Raw genomic sequence first — 15496 nt, forward strand, 5'->3', positions numbered from 1 at the left:
ATTACTTTTTTTTAACTAGAATGCATTTAATTTCAAAGACGTGAAAATTCATTGCTTTTGAACTTCGAACAACCTCTTGCATTGTTTAATGGATGGAGAAGATTTTTAAATTTTGAACCTTGTAAGAATGCACTGATGAAAATAATTAAAGCAGTGATGAAAATATTAATTGGGGAAAGTTCCTGAAAACATTAAATACTTCCTTACTTTGCGTTCTTCTTTTTTTCTTTCTTATTTTACCGGAATGCATTTAATTGCAAAGACGTGAAACTTCATTGCTTTTGAACTTTGAACAACCTATTGCATTGTTAATAGATTAAGAAGTTTTTAAATTGTGAACCTTGTGAGAATGCACTGATTTCATAATATTGCATATAAACTTTCCATAATATTAATTGAGGTTTTATTAATCTCATGCTAAAGAAGATAGTTATCTCATGTCATAGAGATAAACTAGTGGGCTCTACCACCTGAAAAAAAAAAAAATAAATAACACAATTATCGAAGAGTGTGTAGGAGAGAAAACTTATGTCATGTGACATAAGAATAGTTTTTCCCTATTAATTGACACTTTAAAAGCTTTATTTTTTTTTATTTTAAACAAATAATAAGAGGTTAACTTTTTTCTTTTCTTTTTTTAGTTTTGTCCTTATCTGTTGTCATCTCTGCTGAGTGAAATAAGAGACAGTATTAATGTAGTGAAGAAGTAATTTAATCTAACGCATTTTTTATATTTTTTAATTTAAAATATTTAATAATATTCAATAATTTTTTCTATAAAATATTAAATGATAATATTTTAAGATGGAAGGAATAAGAAAATAAATTAATATACTTAAAGGAAATGATGGATGAGTATGCTGGGGACCGGTGAAGAAGGCAAAGGAGTGGATGGATCGAAAGAAAGCTAGGTGTAATGCCTTAAGAATTGTCGTGGTGGAATATAATGTTTTTTCTAAAAAAATTATGATGGAAATCATGGAATACATGTTTTTACAATTGCAAGTAGTGTTTATTGTTTTTTTCCTTTTAACTGCCCAACCAAACATAAAAGTGACTTATTCTCATTTGTATATTTTCATTTTCAATCCCATTTATTCCCTCCAGCCAAACGATCACGGCTTGAAGTTCTACATGCAGGGCAATTAATGTTAGTTCGTTACATGCGTTGACGTTCTCATTTGTTATATAATATTCCATTAGTATTAGCTGGAGGCAATGTTTTGTGCACATTATAAAGCTGGTTTTGGTGTATTTTAGCATAGGGATACAAAGCGTAACCGAGAATCCTGATTCAGAACTTCAGTGTAGTGAAAATATATAGTACACTTTCTAATGGGTATAGATTTGAATAGGGTCATCATTGATGAGATTGTGCTTCGAGTTTTCATAGTTGTAATCTTGTTTAGGATTTCAACTTCAGACGATCTCCCTGCAAATTTTGTATTCGGAGATTCTCTTGTTGATGCTGGGAACAATAATTACATTGTTACCTTGTCAAAGGCTAATTTTTTACCCAATGGTATTGATTTTGGAAAACCAACAGGGAGGTTCACTAATGGAAGAACCATTATCGACGTCATAGGTAAGATTTACTATATTGTTTCCCCTACTTATCTGCTGCTAGTTTTTTTTTTTTTTTTTTTTTGTCCGATGAGTTTTTCTTGCACCACCAGGTCAGGAATTGGGTTTCCGTTTCACCCCACCTTATTTAGCACCCACTACAGTTGGACCAGTGGTTCTGAAGGGTGTCAATTATGCCTCTGGTGGAGGTGGAATTCTCAATCTCACAGGAAAAGTCTTTGTGAGTTTCTGCTTCGGTTGGTTGGTGTTGTTTAAGCTCCAATTTTCCATTGAATGGAATAACAACAATTTGCTTATGATGTGATTGATAGGGTGGTAGACTCAACTTAGATGCACAAATAGATAATTTTGCAAATACCAGGCAAGACATCATCTCCAGCATTGGCGTTCCCGCTTCTCTCAATCTATTCAAAAGGGCATTATTTTCGGTGACAATAGGCTCAAACGATTTCATTAATAACTACTTAACACCTGCAGTCACATTTCCTGAGCAGATATTGCAATCTCCAGAACTCTTTGTGACCACCATGATATCAAAACTCAGAGCACAGCTAACAGTAATATGTCTCAGAACTTATAATCCTTGTTTCTTCTCCTCTAAATTTTGGTTTTAACATTTCTACCATTTGCAGAGGTTATTCAATCTGGGAGCCAGAAAATTTGTTGTGGCAAATGTGGGGCCTATTGGGTGTATACCAAGTCAGAGAGATGCAAACCCAGCTGCAGGAGATAGCTGTGTCAGTTTCCCCAATCAGTTAGCACAATTATTTAACACCCAGTTGAAGGGACTTATTGCAGAACTCAGCTCAAATCTTGCGGGTTCAATGTTTGTTTATGCAGATGTCTACAACATTTTAGAAGATATACTACAGAATTACGTAGCATTTGGTATGTGTATTGTGTGGCAATTAATCTATTAGAACCTTAAATTTGCATGGTATTTTTGAACTGATAATCAGGGCCCATTTTATTTTATTTTTATTGTGTATTTGTGACAGGTTTTGATAATCCATCTAGCGCTTGCTGTTACATGGCTGGGCGCTTTGGAGGTCTGATCCCCTGTGGTCCTACATCGAAAGTTTGCTGGGACCGATCCAAGTATGTGTTCTGGGACCCATATCATCCATCTGATGCTGCAAACGTTATTATCGCTAACCGCCTCTTAGATGGTGGTTCCAAAGATATTACGCCAGTCAACATTCGTAGACTCTTCCAATTTTAATTTGTTTCTTCTGGTCAAAATGCATGTTCGGAGAAGATTTACATTTTCTGATTGATTATAGGAATTAGATATATTGATTGATGCCTATAACATTTGAACAGAAGAAGGTGTTAGGGCACACTATCCCTGCTGATAGAAAATGCCGATATGGTTTATTAGAATTAACTCTTTATATGATATCAGAATTTATGTGAATAGGATTTTGATTCTCACCACCCATGTTCTTTTAAAAATAATTAATTAAATATTTTGAAAAAATTTAACATAGCTAAATAGGGCTGATACATCATTCATTTAATGGACTCTTATGCGAAAGGTACGTTAGAGAAATATTAAACCATTAATATAATTTAAATTTTTTGGTTAGAATTAGCGTTTTAGGCGCCTCATCCCTTAAACTGAGATTTGACAAACAATAAGTGCTACGTTCCGATGAGATGAAAAATATTGCTGATATATCAAGCCACCATATTCATAAGTCATAATCTTCTACGCAATTACGAATAATAGAATAAGTTTCACGAAATAAGTTTCACCAAATGTCCTAACCATTGCCATACCCCTGCGTCAAACTAAGCCCACATATTGATGCTTCCCTTCAAGTTTTGTCCCTCTGTTGGTTTGTTTCTATTTGTTTCATTGCAAGCCACTAGGAACTTTACACCAATGAGTTTCTATGCCAGTTGGCAGTTTGCCATTATCCAATGCAACTAAACACCACATCACTGCCACACACGCAATTAATGTGCCAACTAGGTACATTCATCAATTCAAACAGACCACACTAAAAGGGCAAAGCATCTCTATGGGACTTCAAAATGATTTTTCCCCCCCTCCATGGAACTAATTTAAAGCTAGCGGTTAGCGGTACTTATAAAGGATTAATTTGATGGCTTGCTCAATAATGTATCAATTATTAACTATTTAATAATTTATAATTGGTCACAATTCCTGCTATAAAGTCTTTGTTAATTTTAAATGTTAATTATAGAAGTTTGATATTTAATTAATGAAAAACAAAAGGTATGATGTTTGTGCAAGTATGTGGAACATTACTCCAAATTCCAAAATCATTGTTGGATATGCATTTTATCGTGTCTCGGTTCAAAATTTAGAATATTTATGCCCTTTTGATATTTTATGCCCTTTTTTAAATCTTATAATTAAAAGTTAAAACATTGATGATCACCAGTTCACGACGGCTACAAAATTAAATGATGTCGTTTATCAGGTTTTTTTACTCTTTTGCCCTCATTAATTATTTAATAATTATTTTGTCCCTTATTCAAAACTATTTACCAATCTGTCCATCTTTAATCGATTAAATCAAAAATTTAATCGATTAAATGGTCAAAATAGGCAAAAATCGTTGACTTTAAGATTTAGTCGATTAAATCTTCCTATTTAATCGACTAAATCTCCTATGAATAAGGTTGTTCTCCTGGTAAAGAGGAAGATTTAATCGATTAAGTTGAAGATTTAATCGATTAAATTTTTATTTGACCATTTAATCGATTAAAGAGGGACAGATTGGTAGATAATTTGCAATAAGGGACAAAATGATTATTAAATAATTAATTAAGAACAAAAAGGTAAAAAAGCCTCGTTTATCAACAAAAAAAAAAAATTGATGTCTAACGTCTACTTACTACTCTATTGTAAAAGTGGAAATCCAACTAAAAAAACGTAACTATTATTGAAACCAGAGTGTAGATCAAATAAAGCAAATTGTACTTCTCCCACAAACCAGAATAAACAAGTGTGACTCGGCTCAACGTATCCCATCAATCTGGTGCCAAAATCTGCAGTTAAAGTTTTTTTTTTATACAATAGAAGAATTAAACACATAACATAATGTAAAATATCCAAATTACTAATCACTAAACCAATTCTATTCGATTGCAGTTAAAGTTTTGTCCTTATGTTCAACGTAATAGGAAACCAAAGCCGCGGCGGCGCTGTAGTTGTACACTTCTACTAGATTACTAGATGAGGCTAGGTGGAAAGACCAACTACCGTCATAAATAACACATTTACTCCTGAACACAAATTGTTTCGGTAATTATAGGAAGGGTTTATTATTTCATAAATTAATTTCTTATATATACATAAAAATATATAAGACACATTTTTTCTTTTTTTTTCTCATATGAGCTCACATATACCACACATGATTTTATGTACGTGTATTTATCTTCTAAATCGTGAGAAATATTAAATCATTATAACAATCCCTATATTTATTTATTGGAATCTATTAATCTCATGTTGCATAAAATAAACAGGGACAAGATTATAGGGTCCACTACTTTTTCAAAAAAAATAAAAACATAAAATAATAGACCTCACTATTTTGTCTCTGTTGTATGACATAATTATCTCATACAATAATTATTTCCCTTATTTATTACCCAGCCCCATCCCTGCACCAAAACAAACTAAAAACGAAACAAAAAAACAAAAAAGGCTTCGTATGATAACTTGACTTGCCAGTATCCAACCATCTATTAAAGCATCGACAGAAGAGGTTATGGGCTGATGGCTCCTGCTTTAATCTAAGCCCACAATTTTGATGTACTTTATAAGAGGACAGCCCGGTACAATTGCTACTGCCTACTGGGGCTATCAAGTGGTGCCAATTCTTGCTTCAGAACATCGGGCCTGGCACATCGGACCCAGATCAGTCTAATGCCATTTGTAACACAAGTGTTTGACCAAATAATCAAAATGTTATATTTCTTTCATTTCACATGAAAGAAATTAAATTCTTATACATATAAAATAAAGGTAGATTTTATCTTTATTTTTTTTCTTTCTTTTTGTCTGTAAGTCTCACTTATAATATTATCTGTGCTTCATGAAATAATTCTTTTTATATAACATGAGAAAATAATTTTTCATAAATAAATAAATAAAAATAAAGTGTGAGCATTTAAAGTTATAATTCACAAATCCCTATTAAGAAATAAAATTTCACACACTTTTCAGTTCACTAATTTATTTGTTATTTTATTATATTTCAAAGTTTTTTACTTGGATTTATTAAAAAAATTATAAAAATCCTTTGAAGTATATGTAAAAATATTCTTAAATCGGCTTGGATCTCAATAACACTTATAAAATATCTTCTTAAAACGCTTCCCATTCTTTTGGTAGAATCTTATTAAAACACTTTATTAAAAATATTTCTATCTCTTCATAAAAAGTTTACTATAAAGATATATATGCATTTAATTATTTACGAACAAAAAATATTTAACATTCGTATTTGATAATTAAATCTTTTTTATAAAATTAGTGAGGTTATTTAAAATTATTCTTTTTAAAAAAAATTATATTAAGTCAGTGTCGCATATAATATGAAAATATTCTCCAATGGATAAGACGGAAAGAAAATCATAAGAAAGCAAAGGAGACTGTACTGGATTAATAAAGAGAACGAATTTTTTCATATTATAAATTGTGTTTATTATTTTATAAATATTATATAGATAGAGCTGTAACTTGTAAGTATTCCTTTTTCTGCAGATATATCGAACCATCTTACAGTCAGTAAACACCAACTGCGCAAAACCGAAAAAATAATAAATACAATAAAAAATTAGGGGCAAATCTTAGTGAAATAAAAAAAAAAATGAAGTTGGATTCAATGCACAGAACTCAGAATTCAGCATAGTCTCGCATCCCGATATTATTTCAGGCTTCAGCATAGCATATAGGATAATCACTCCACACGTCATTTTCTAAGGTTCTCTAGATAGTGTTTGGTTGATGAGTTTTTTAAATTATCCTATGCAAATGAAGTTGGCAATCTGCTTTGCACTTGTTTAGTAGACAAAGATTTAGCTGATTTCTCAGGCAACCATGATGCATAACATTTTCAATTTTGTGAAAGAATACTAGACTTTGGTACTATTTAAAAAGCATTATTGAAGGTGGTTTTACATAGATAGCCGGCTATTGTCATTTCGTTGAGCAACTATTTGCTGATGTGCTAACTTAGTTTATTCTACAGAATTGCTAGACCGGACAGCTGCAACCTCATTTTTCCTTTTGAGCACCAAAGATAAAGATAGAAGGACCAAAGAAGAGAACCACAAATTATTGAATGGGAATTCTGTAGACCCTGCAGATTGGGTATGCTGAATATTCCTGTACTTTTCTTTTTATGTAATGTCATTGTCTGTGATTTAGACATAACATGGTTATTGTCACTTGGCTCAGAGGCAGAGAACTCAAGTAAATGGGAAGATTATGGAAGATGGCAATGCACTCCTTGCTGACTCTGCAAAGAATGGTGCATAGATATGGATGAAATCTTGTTGCTTGCTGACTTTGAACCTTGCTGATAGCGTTTATGGATGAATTCTTTCGTAATTTACACTTATTTTAAAATCAGATACATTTTCGTAATTGACATTTATTTTTTTATCTATATTTTACTTCAAATCAAATATAGATTTTATAAATCTTACTTAATTTGTCCAGTTAAATTTTTTTTAACTAAACAATTTTTTTATATTTTCTTATCAATTAGATTTTTTTAGTATTAAAAGAATTTCTACTGAATCAAAAATTTCCTTGAAGCTTAAACAACCCCAAAAGCGTAGCATTTTGAAGTGCGTGACTTCGTTTTAGGATAATTCTATTCGCGTCACGCATTTCAATACTCAATCCTAAAACGACCTCAACACCATAGTAATCCATTCAATCCAGAACCCCACATCTTAGGCCCACAGCGATCCCTTCAATCCAAGCTAATAGCTATCGAACCGGACGAGGGCGATTCGGGTCGAACATGGATCGGTTATCGCCGGATAACCTAATACTCGTCAACCGCGAATCAAACGGCGTCGCGGTGGTGACGATTAATCGTCCGGGTTCTCTGAACTCTCTGACCCGGCCGATGATAGTGGACCTGGCTCAGGCTTTCAAGAAACTGGACCAGGACGAGTCGATGCGGGTTATCATATTAACCGGATCGGGTCGTTCATTCTGTTCGGGCGTGGACTTGACCGCAGCGGAGGACGTGTTCAAGGGCGATGTGAAGGACGCGGAGAGCGACCCGGTCATACAAATGGAACGATGCCGCAAGCCTATAATCGGAGCAATCAGAGGATTCGCCGTCACTGCTGGGTTCGAGTTTGCCCTCGCTTGTGACATCTTGATTGCTGCAAAAGGATCTAAGTTCATAGACACTCATGCTAGGTTTGTTCCCCTTTTTAAAAATAAACAAATAAATAAATAAATAATTTTATTTAGGATTTATTGTGTTATTATGGTCTGTTACAATAATTCAGTATCATTTACTTCAGATGAGCAAAAAAAAAGGGGTCTATTTTAATCTTTGACTCTATTGATTGCAGGTTTGGGATATTTCCTTCGTGGGGTTTGTCTCAGAAGCTTTCGCGCATTATAGGGGCAAATAAAGCACGCGAGGTATCTCTCACGGCCATGCCTTTGACTGCAGAGGTAGCTGAAAGGTTGGGTTTTGTGAACCATGTTGTTGAAGAGGGTGAACTGTTGAAGAAAAGCAGAGAAATCGCAAATGCCATTGTGAAAAATAATCAAGACTTGGTATTGAGGTATAAGTCGGTCATAAATGATGGCCTCAAGCTGGATCTTGGCAGTGCTCTTTCCCTTGAAAAGGTTAGTATTGTAGCATTTTTGTGTCAAAAATTGTATGAGATGATTCCAATGTATCAGGTTGGTATGCTTCTATGGTCTTGGGCCCCATAACAATGAAGTTTTGTACATATTGATGGGTGCTTATAATACTATAGGATAATAAGTTAAAAGAATGGAAAGTAGTATACTCTGGAAACATTCTCTGCATATATTGTGGGATGCAGCATCAATTACTTCCCTGTCATTCTTGTGAACTTAACAATTATATATATATATATATACTCACTCACGGTACTCGGTAGGTGTGAAAAATTAAGAAGTCTTATCTTCATTCTTGATATTGATACATTTGTATCCAATGATTTACAGCAACGTCAACAACACTTTTATCTATTCAATGATTTACATTAACTAAAAAATTAGAATACTTAGATATAAGAGAAATCAACTGCCAAAGATTGAAAATATAAAATGATCTTGACCCTTTTATATGAATTTATTGTTTCTCCTGATAAAGGGAGATAATTTATCTTTGTTTGACCCCATAATGACGTTGTGTTGGAGTTGAGAGAAAAATCATTTTGTAATTTTAATTTAGTTTGAGATTATGTTAGTCTTTAGCATGGCAATTTTTGTTTAGGTTGTATTTTGTAAAGATTGTGATATGTTTGTTAATTAAGTAAAGTTGATAGAAATACAGGGGGCTTAAGAGCAAAAACTCAGCCTAAAATATACTTTGTGTGCTATAGTAGTAACACCAATCGTTAAAGTCTGACTTGTTAAAATTATTGGAAAATAATCGAAAAAAGGTTGTGTTACACTGAAATTCTATCTTGCGAATTGCGATTGTTTTCGTTACTGTCTCTTTGCAGCCATTTCTTATTATCCATTGCATTATTGTCTTGTGTGTAGTCAGTAATCCTTACCAGCTTTTTGGGAATCTTCCACCTCATTTATGCATCTGTAGTTTTGCGTTGTACATGTCCAAACTATTTTTATGCAATTTTCATCAACTTCTCTACTTGTGAACGAAATTTAGGAGAGAGCTCATGATTATTATAACGGAATGACGAAGGAACAATTCAGGAAGATGCAGGAATTCATAGCTGGTCGAAGTTCCAAGAAACAGTCCAAATTATAGGTTCTTTATTTGCACTTATCTCTCTTGGCTGTAAAATTATATGTTGCTTCCCAAAGTTGAGGTTTTACGATAACTAATTCTTACAAAATCCGCAAACATTGTTTATCATACTGCATTATAACCGTGATAAAAGTTCATTTTCATCAAAATAAATATTCTGAGTTATTGTGTCCTGTTTTTTTAAGTATTTTTATTGGTTTACATATGTTTCTGATTATTCTAAATATAATTATTTTTTGTTTTAGTCCCCCATTTTTAGAACTTTATTAATCAATCTTGAAAAAAAAAAATCTTACCCATATGTTTATTCTGCAACATCTTTGTTGGAAATTGTTGTTTTTTGCCTCATCCTATATGGATATACTGAACCCTGACGTCAACATTAACAAAAAAATAGTTACAGAGACTAAAACGTTAAAAAAATTATTTTTTAATTATTATCTCATTAGACTGGTCGAATAATAGGCAAAACGGTTGAGAAATTAAAAAAAATGTCTATACAATATTTAAATATTTGCTAGGAATTATATATCCTCAGAATTAATCTTATTAAATGAATAAAGTATTTAATATTTTTTTATGTTTAATAGATATGAAATTTATCTACTCTTAGGAGATTATTAAGAAAATATTTTTATAAAAATATTTACTCATACAAAATTGCTGATGCATTTATTTAAATATCTAAAGTGAAATATGCATTTATTTAATATCTAAATTGAAAATATGAATAGTAAAATTTAATAATTTTCTATATTTTAAGAGAGTAATTTAGTGATAAAAATCTTTAAATGACTAACGTAATTATTTAATTGAGGGGATCTCTTAATCACAAAGTGGCCAACGGTTAGTTTTACCTATGTTGTGGGCAATGTTATTAAACACGTATTGGTTAATTGGTCATCAAGTTGGTTGGGACAATGGGTTAATGTGTTACTAGTTGAACCACTTAAATTAAATATATACAATAAATATATAAATGGAAATAATATAACAATCAATTTAATTTGGCTTTGTAGTTAGCATGTCACCTTCTTTCACTTAGTGCCAAGAAAAAAATGGCATCGGTTGAAACTGATTTTGATCGGTTATCAGTTCTTGATCGAATTACATACATGACTGGTTAATTTATTGACTGAATCGAATCGATTAAGGTTGGTTCAATCAATCCGACCTCCCGGGTCGGGTGGTTTTAATAACACTGCATATGGGCATACTTTGGTGAAATGAAACAACATATATAATAATTTATTTTAGGGAAGGGAGTATAGTTTCTGCTGCGATTGCATAAGGCTATTCTCTTGTCATGACACATCATTTTTATTTTTATTTTTAAGTTAATATATGGTGAGACCCATTAAAAAATTGTGTGGGCTGCAAAAAATATTCTTCTCCCATGAAAGGAGAAGAACAAATCCCTTTCTTTTATCTAAAAAAACCTTTTCATTGCATTTCGTAACAAAACTATTATGTCAAAGTATAATGACAAATGCTAACAAGTTTCTTTATAGTTCCTGTTAATCAATAATATTAAATAAAAAGTAAAAAAATTTAAATTGCCTTTAAAAAAACTTTTTACTATATATTTTAATTTTCTAAAATATTAAATGTTACATTTTTATTTTTGATTTTTTAATAAGTGTTGTTACACTACTGTTATAAGTATTTTTTGGGAGGAATATTAGCACTAATAATTCATCATTATTGTATTTTTTATAGTACTTGTAAGAGCCCTCTTTCTCTCTTTATTCTATTTCACCCCATTTTATTGGTTAAACAGACTTTTTGAATGATTTTATTCTATACTATGCTATTTGGATATACATTGAATTTATGAATATTTATGGAATTACCAGTACTGTTGGTTGTATATTCAATTTGGATAAATTTTTGTTGTCTTCTTTTTTTAAACAGGTTAAACAAGACTTTTATTTTTTTTAAAGTCAGGCCTCAGGCTGATAATTATATTCATAACAAGTATCAGGCTTATACATTTAAACACATGCTTAGCTTTTTAAGATCAAAACTCGACTCGGCTCGGTCCGGTAACACTCCTACTCAATACATCAAAATGATGTATATCTTAATAAAGCCTAAGGGGATGAGATTAGGCCGGGTTGATGTATTAATATTGCTGACTAGTACAATTCTCAATAATTAATATATTATTTCAATATTAATATATTATTTCAATATTAATATATTAAAAAAATTAATATATTAATTTTAAAATATTGGAAATTTTTATTTTTATAAAATTTAATATATTTTTTGGACACACTAATCAATATATTTTTATAAAAAAGAATATCATATGATATATTTGGAAAAATTATATAAATTCTTTGTTGAAGGGTATTTTTGTTAAAAATATTTTTATTCTAGTATTTTATAGTGCATTACTAAACACTGAATGATAATATCTTATACAATACTATGTCAAACGTTGGATAATATAGAAATTTAATAGGGTCTTATACAATCAGGTCTTATACTATCAGGCCTTATCCTATACTATATATCATACATGCCCTAAGTCGGAAGAGTGACCAAAATGCCACCTTTTGGCAAAAAAATTACCCAAATGTCACGCGAACAGTACTTTTATCAAACTGCCACGTAAGCATAATTCACTACGACAGGTAGCATATTATGTTCGCCAATAATTTTATAACTCGTGGCACACTGTTGCAGGAAAAAGCTGACGTATCATAATTCGCTACCACTGGTAGCGAATTTGGTTTGCAATATGGCCACGTGTCAAGAAATCATTGACCACGAAATTCGCTACCAATGGTAGCAGATTATGACACGTGACAGTCTGATAAAAAATACTGTTCGCGGGGTATTTGGATAAAAAAATTGATAAAACGTGGTATTTTGGTCACAATCCCCCTAAGTCTTTGTCTTTGGGCCCACCATCATTGGACTAAACCCTACATTATGTTTAGTATGGATTGGGAGGCTCATTAGTTCAACTAGTCCCCATGTTCTTCGAATGGATTGACCCTATATTTTGTTTAGTATGGATCCAGATTAACGATCAATTAAAATAAAAACAAAAATAGTATTAAATTATATTTCATTGTGAAAATAAAAGTAATAAGAATGAAATTAAATAACAAATTACTAAAATTATTATAACGTATTAACCGACTCTACGAGATCGTCGATTCTTTCTATTTTTTTTAAGATAAAAAAATAAATTATGTACAACATTTTCGAATCCCCTTTTTGTGTTTATCTTTAACGGGGAAGGTTACAATTACTACTATTTTTTCTTACTATTTACTTTGTTATCGTTAGATCAAAATTAAATCAACGGTTCTCACTTGTGTTGATTTGATTTTGATCCATTGATAACAAAGTTGGTAGTAAGAAAAACAATAGTAAGTATAATCTATCACATCTTTGAATATTTAAATAGTTCAGGAAAAAATTTATAATTCGATTTTGTTTACATTTAAATAAATAAATGGATATAATTATATTTTATGGGATTGGAGATTGTGCCTACCTTTTTTTGCATACCTACTTTACCTGTCGATCTCCAATATCGTGAGATCGTAATCTCAAGATAAGAGAAAAATGATAGCGGTTAGTTGAGATTCTAATCCAATGGTGTCGGAGAGAAGTAAGTCGAGTATGCATGAAAAAAATATAGGTAGAAATGTAGAATAACCCATCCCTTAATTTACTTTATAATTATTTTTAAATGAATAATTAATCATGGTAGTTTTAAAAAAACATATATGATCTATTGATCTTAAGCTGATAACAATTAGATTTAAATTTTTCTAATTACCTATCTTATTTTCATTTATACATTGAATTGTTATAAGATAGTATTTAATGGACATTAAATCTTGTTTTTCATGTTATGTGAAATAATTTTATTTCCTAAATATATGAAGCCTGTGAAGTTTTATTTTATTTTTTACTCTTTCTTTTACTCAGATGACTCCATATGAATCAACATATATTTTTATTTTCATGTTTATAGAAGATAAAATTATTTATCTCTCAAACATTAATCGAGATAAGTGATTTACAAAAATCAGTTTTTTAATTATATATAAAGAGTTGTTATTATCTCGATTCTCGTGAGTTGTTATTTTTTTTTTTTTGTTAAAGTAGTCTCCACTTATTAGGAGAGTTTACATGGACTTGTTCAAAATAAGAGTAAAGAAAACCTAAGGTCTAGAAGCTGCAGCCATTTCGCTAGCTAGCCCTTACTCTCAATGTCATCCTCCCTTCCGTTCATAGTTCACTTCAACTCCATTGAATGATTGAAAACCCATTTTCAAAGGTTAAAAAACGAAGACATGGAAAAGACCAACTGTTACGAAGGAAATTATGCAGAAAAGAATTTTTAACAGAGAAAATTATGCAGAACAGCAAGAAGAACATAAAATTGAAAATAAGTCTCTCTTCGATGGGAGGTATCTCCTGAACCAATTATGGTTACTGATAATTCTCCTACTCTTTCTATAACAACTAGGTGCCTTTATACATGACACCCTCAACAGAAATAAAGGAATGCAACGAACTTGTAAAACAAACACGAGTAAAGTTCCTCTAACCCTACTCATGACAGACAGCACTTCTCTCACACATTTCTTAACAACTCACGTCAGTCCCCTTCTCTTCAGCACATAACCTTTGGGCTTCATTCCATCATAAAGTCCCTCATCCATTTGGGTTTGGTCTTGCTCCTCTTGGACCATCTAACTCGTGGGCTGATGCGTGTCCCTTCTAATTTATCTTCCTGATCCGAAACTGTCATATCCTCTTGGGCTTCTCGTTCACATTGTTGGTTCAGTTCCTGGTCCATATTACCAACACTTTTGCGCGTTTCGACGTCGTTTCGGATGACTCAGATCACCACTTCAGGAATCCAAACTGGTGCAGAAACAAAGGTGACAGAGTCTGTTTCACCAATACAAAGAGCGAGGTATACAAGATCATCACGAGAGAGTGGAAAATCCTGGAGGAAAATTTACCTGATCTATGTTCGCGTTTACGAGAGACGAGAGACGCATAGACTTGTTGAGGGCTGCGATCGTAGGCGGGCACACCTTACCACGATGGTCTGTATATTTTTGTTAAAAATATTTATTTTTATTCTATTTAGTATTATATAGATCGTTACCGAGCACTAAATAATATTATCTTATATAATACTATGTCAAACGTTAGATAGTATTAAAATTTAATCAAGTCTTATACAATCAGATCTTATATTATGAGACTTTAACCTTATATTATACATCAAGCATGCTCTAAGTCTTTGTCTTTGGGCCACCATCATTGGACTAGACCCTACATTTTGTTTAGTATCGATCCAGATTAACGATCAATTAAAATAAAAATAAAAATAGTATTAAATTATATCATTGTGAAAATAAAAGTAATAAGAATGAAATTAAATAACAAATTATTAAAATTATTATAACGTATTAACTCACTCTACGAGACCATCGATTCTTTTTATTTTTTTAAGATAAAATAAATAAATTATGTATAATATTTTTCAAATCCGCTTTCTGTGTTTATCTTTAAATGAGGAAGTTATACTTACTATTATATTTTCTTATTATTAACTTTGTTATCGTTAGATAAAAATTAAATCGACAGTTCTCACTTGATGTTATTTTAAAACCGTTGATTTGATTTTGATCCATTGATAAAAAATTGATAGTAAGAAAATATATGAGTAAGTATAATCTATCACATCTTTAAATAGTTCGGAAAAAAATATTTATAATCCAATTTTGTTTACATTTAAATAAATAATAAGATATAATTATAATGTATGAGATAGGAGATTGTGATTATCTTTTTTTGTGCTTACCTAACCTACATTTCTCTAATATCATTATATCATAATCTCAAGAGAAGAGAGAAATAGAAGATGTTAG

General features: G+C 31.3%; 2 protein-coding genes across 2 annotated transcripts; both read left to right on the plus strand.

Moving 5' to 3' along the window:
* The first annotated feature begins 1335 nt into the window (after positions 1 to 1335).
* Positions 1336 to 2806, plus strand: LOC133294498 (GDSL esterase/lipase At4g16230-like). Its single transcript, XM_061493179.1, has 5 exons — positions 1336 to 1585; positions 1677 to 1804; positions 1896 to 2141; positions 2217 to 2472; positions 2583 to 2806. Exons 1-5 carry the CDS (start codon positions 1336 to 1338, stop codon positions 2804 to 2806), a joined length of 1104 nt encoding a protein of 367 aa, XP_061349163.1.
* Positions 2807 to 7411: 4605 nt separating this feature from the next.
* On the plus strand, positions 7412 to 9731 carry LOC133294527 (probable enoyl-CoA hydratase 1, peroxisomal). Its single transcript, XM_061493212.1, has 3 exons — positions 7412 to 8014; positions 8173 to 8455; positions 9474 to 9731. Exons 1-3 carry the CDS (start codon positions 7605 to 7607, stop codon positions 9573 to 9575), a joined length of 795 nt encoding a protein of 264 aa, XP_061349196.1. The 5' UTR covers positions 7412 to 7604; the 3' UTR covers positions 9576 to 9731.
* The last annotated feature ends 5765 nt before the right edge of the window (positions 9732 to 15496 follow it).

Source organism: Gastrolobium bilobum, unplaced genomic scaffold (genome assembly GCF_033153095.1).
Source record: "Gastrolobium bilobum isolate Gb01-03AN ecotype WA unplaced genomic scaffold, APGP_CSIRO_Gbil_v1 utg5188, whole genome shotgun sequence".
In the NCBI taxonomy this organism is placed as follows: domain Eukaryota; kingdom Viridiplantae; phylum Streptophyta; class Magnoliopsida; order Fabales; family Fabaceae; genus Gastrolobium; species Gastrolobium bilobum.

What these genes read in the sequence shown, in the direction of transcription:
- LOC133294498 (XM_061493179.1), top strand. Translation starts at nt 1,336, where the DNA reads ATGGGTATAGATTTGAATAGGGTCATCATTGATGAGATTGTGCTTCGA. An exon ending in ATCTCACAGGAAAAGTCTTT is followed by an intron (nt 1,805 to 1,895) that starts GTGAGTTTCTGC and finishes TGTGATTGATAG; the next exon opens with GGTGGTAGACTCAACTTAGA. An exon ending in ACAGAATTACGTAGCATTTG is followed by an intron (nt 2,473 to 2,582) that starts GTATGTGTATTG and finishes TATTTGTGACAG; the next exon opens with GTTTTGATAATCCATCTAGC.
- LOC133294527 (XM_061493212.1), top strand. Translation starts at nt 7,605, where the DNA reads ATGGATCGGTTATCGCCGGATAACCTAATACTCGTCAACCGCGAATCA. An exon ending in TTCATAGACACTCATGCTAG is followed by an intron (nt 8,015 to 8,172) that starts GTTTGTTCCCCT and finishes TATTGATTGCAG; the next exon opens with GTTTGGGATATTTCCTTCGT. An exon ending in GTGCTCTTTCCCTTGAAAAG is followed by an intron (nt 8,456 to 9,473) that starts GTTAGTATTGTA and finishes AACGAAATTTAG; the next exon opens with GAGAGAGCTCATGATTATTA.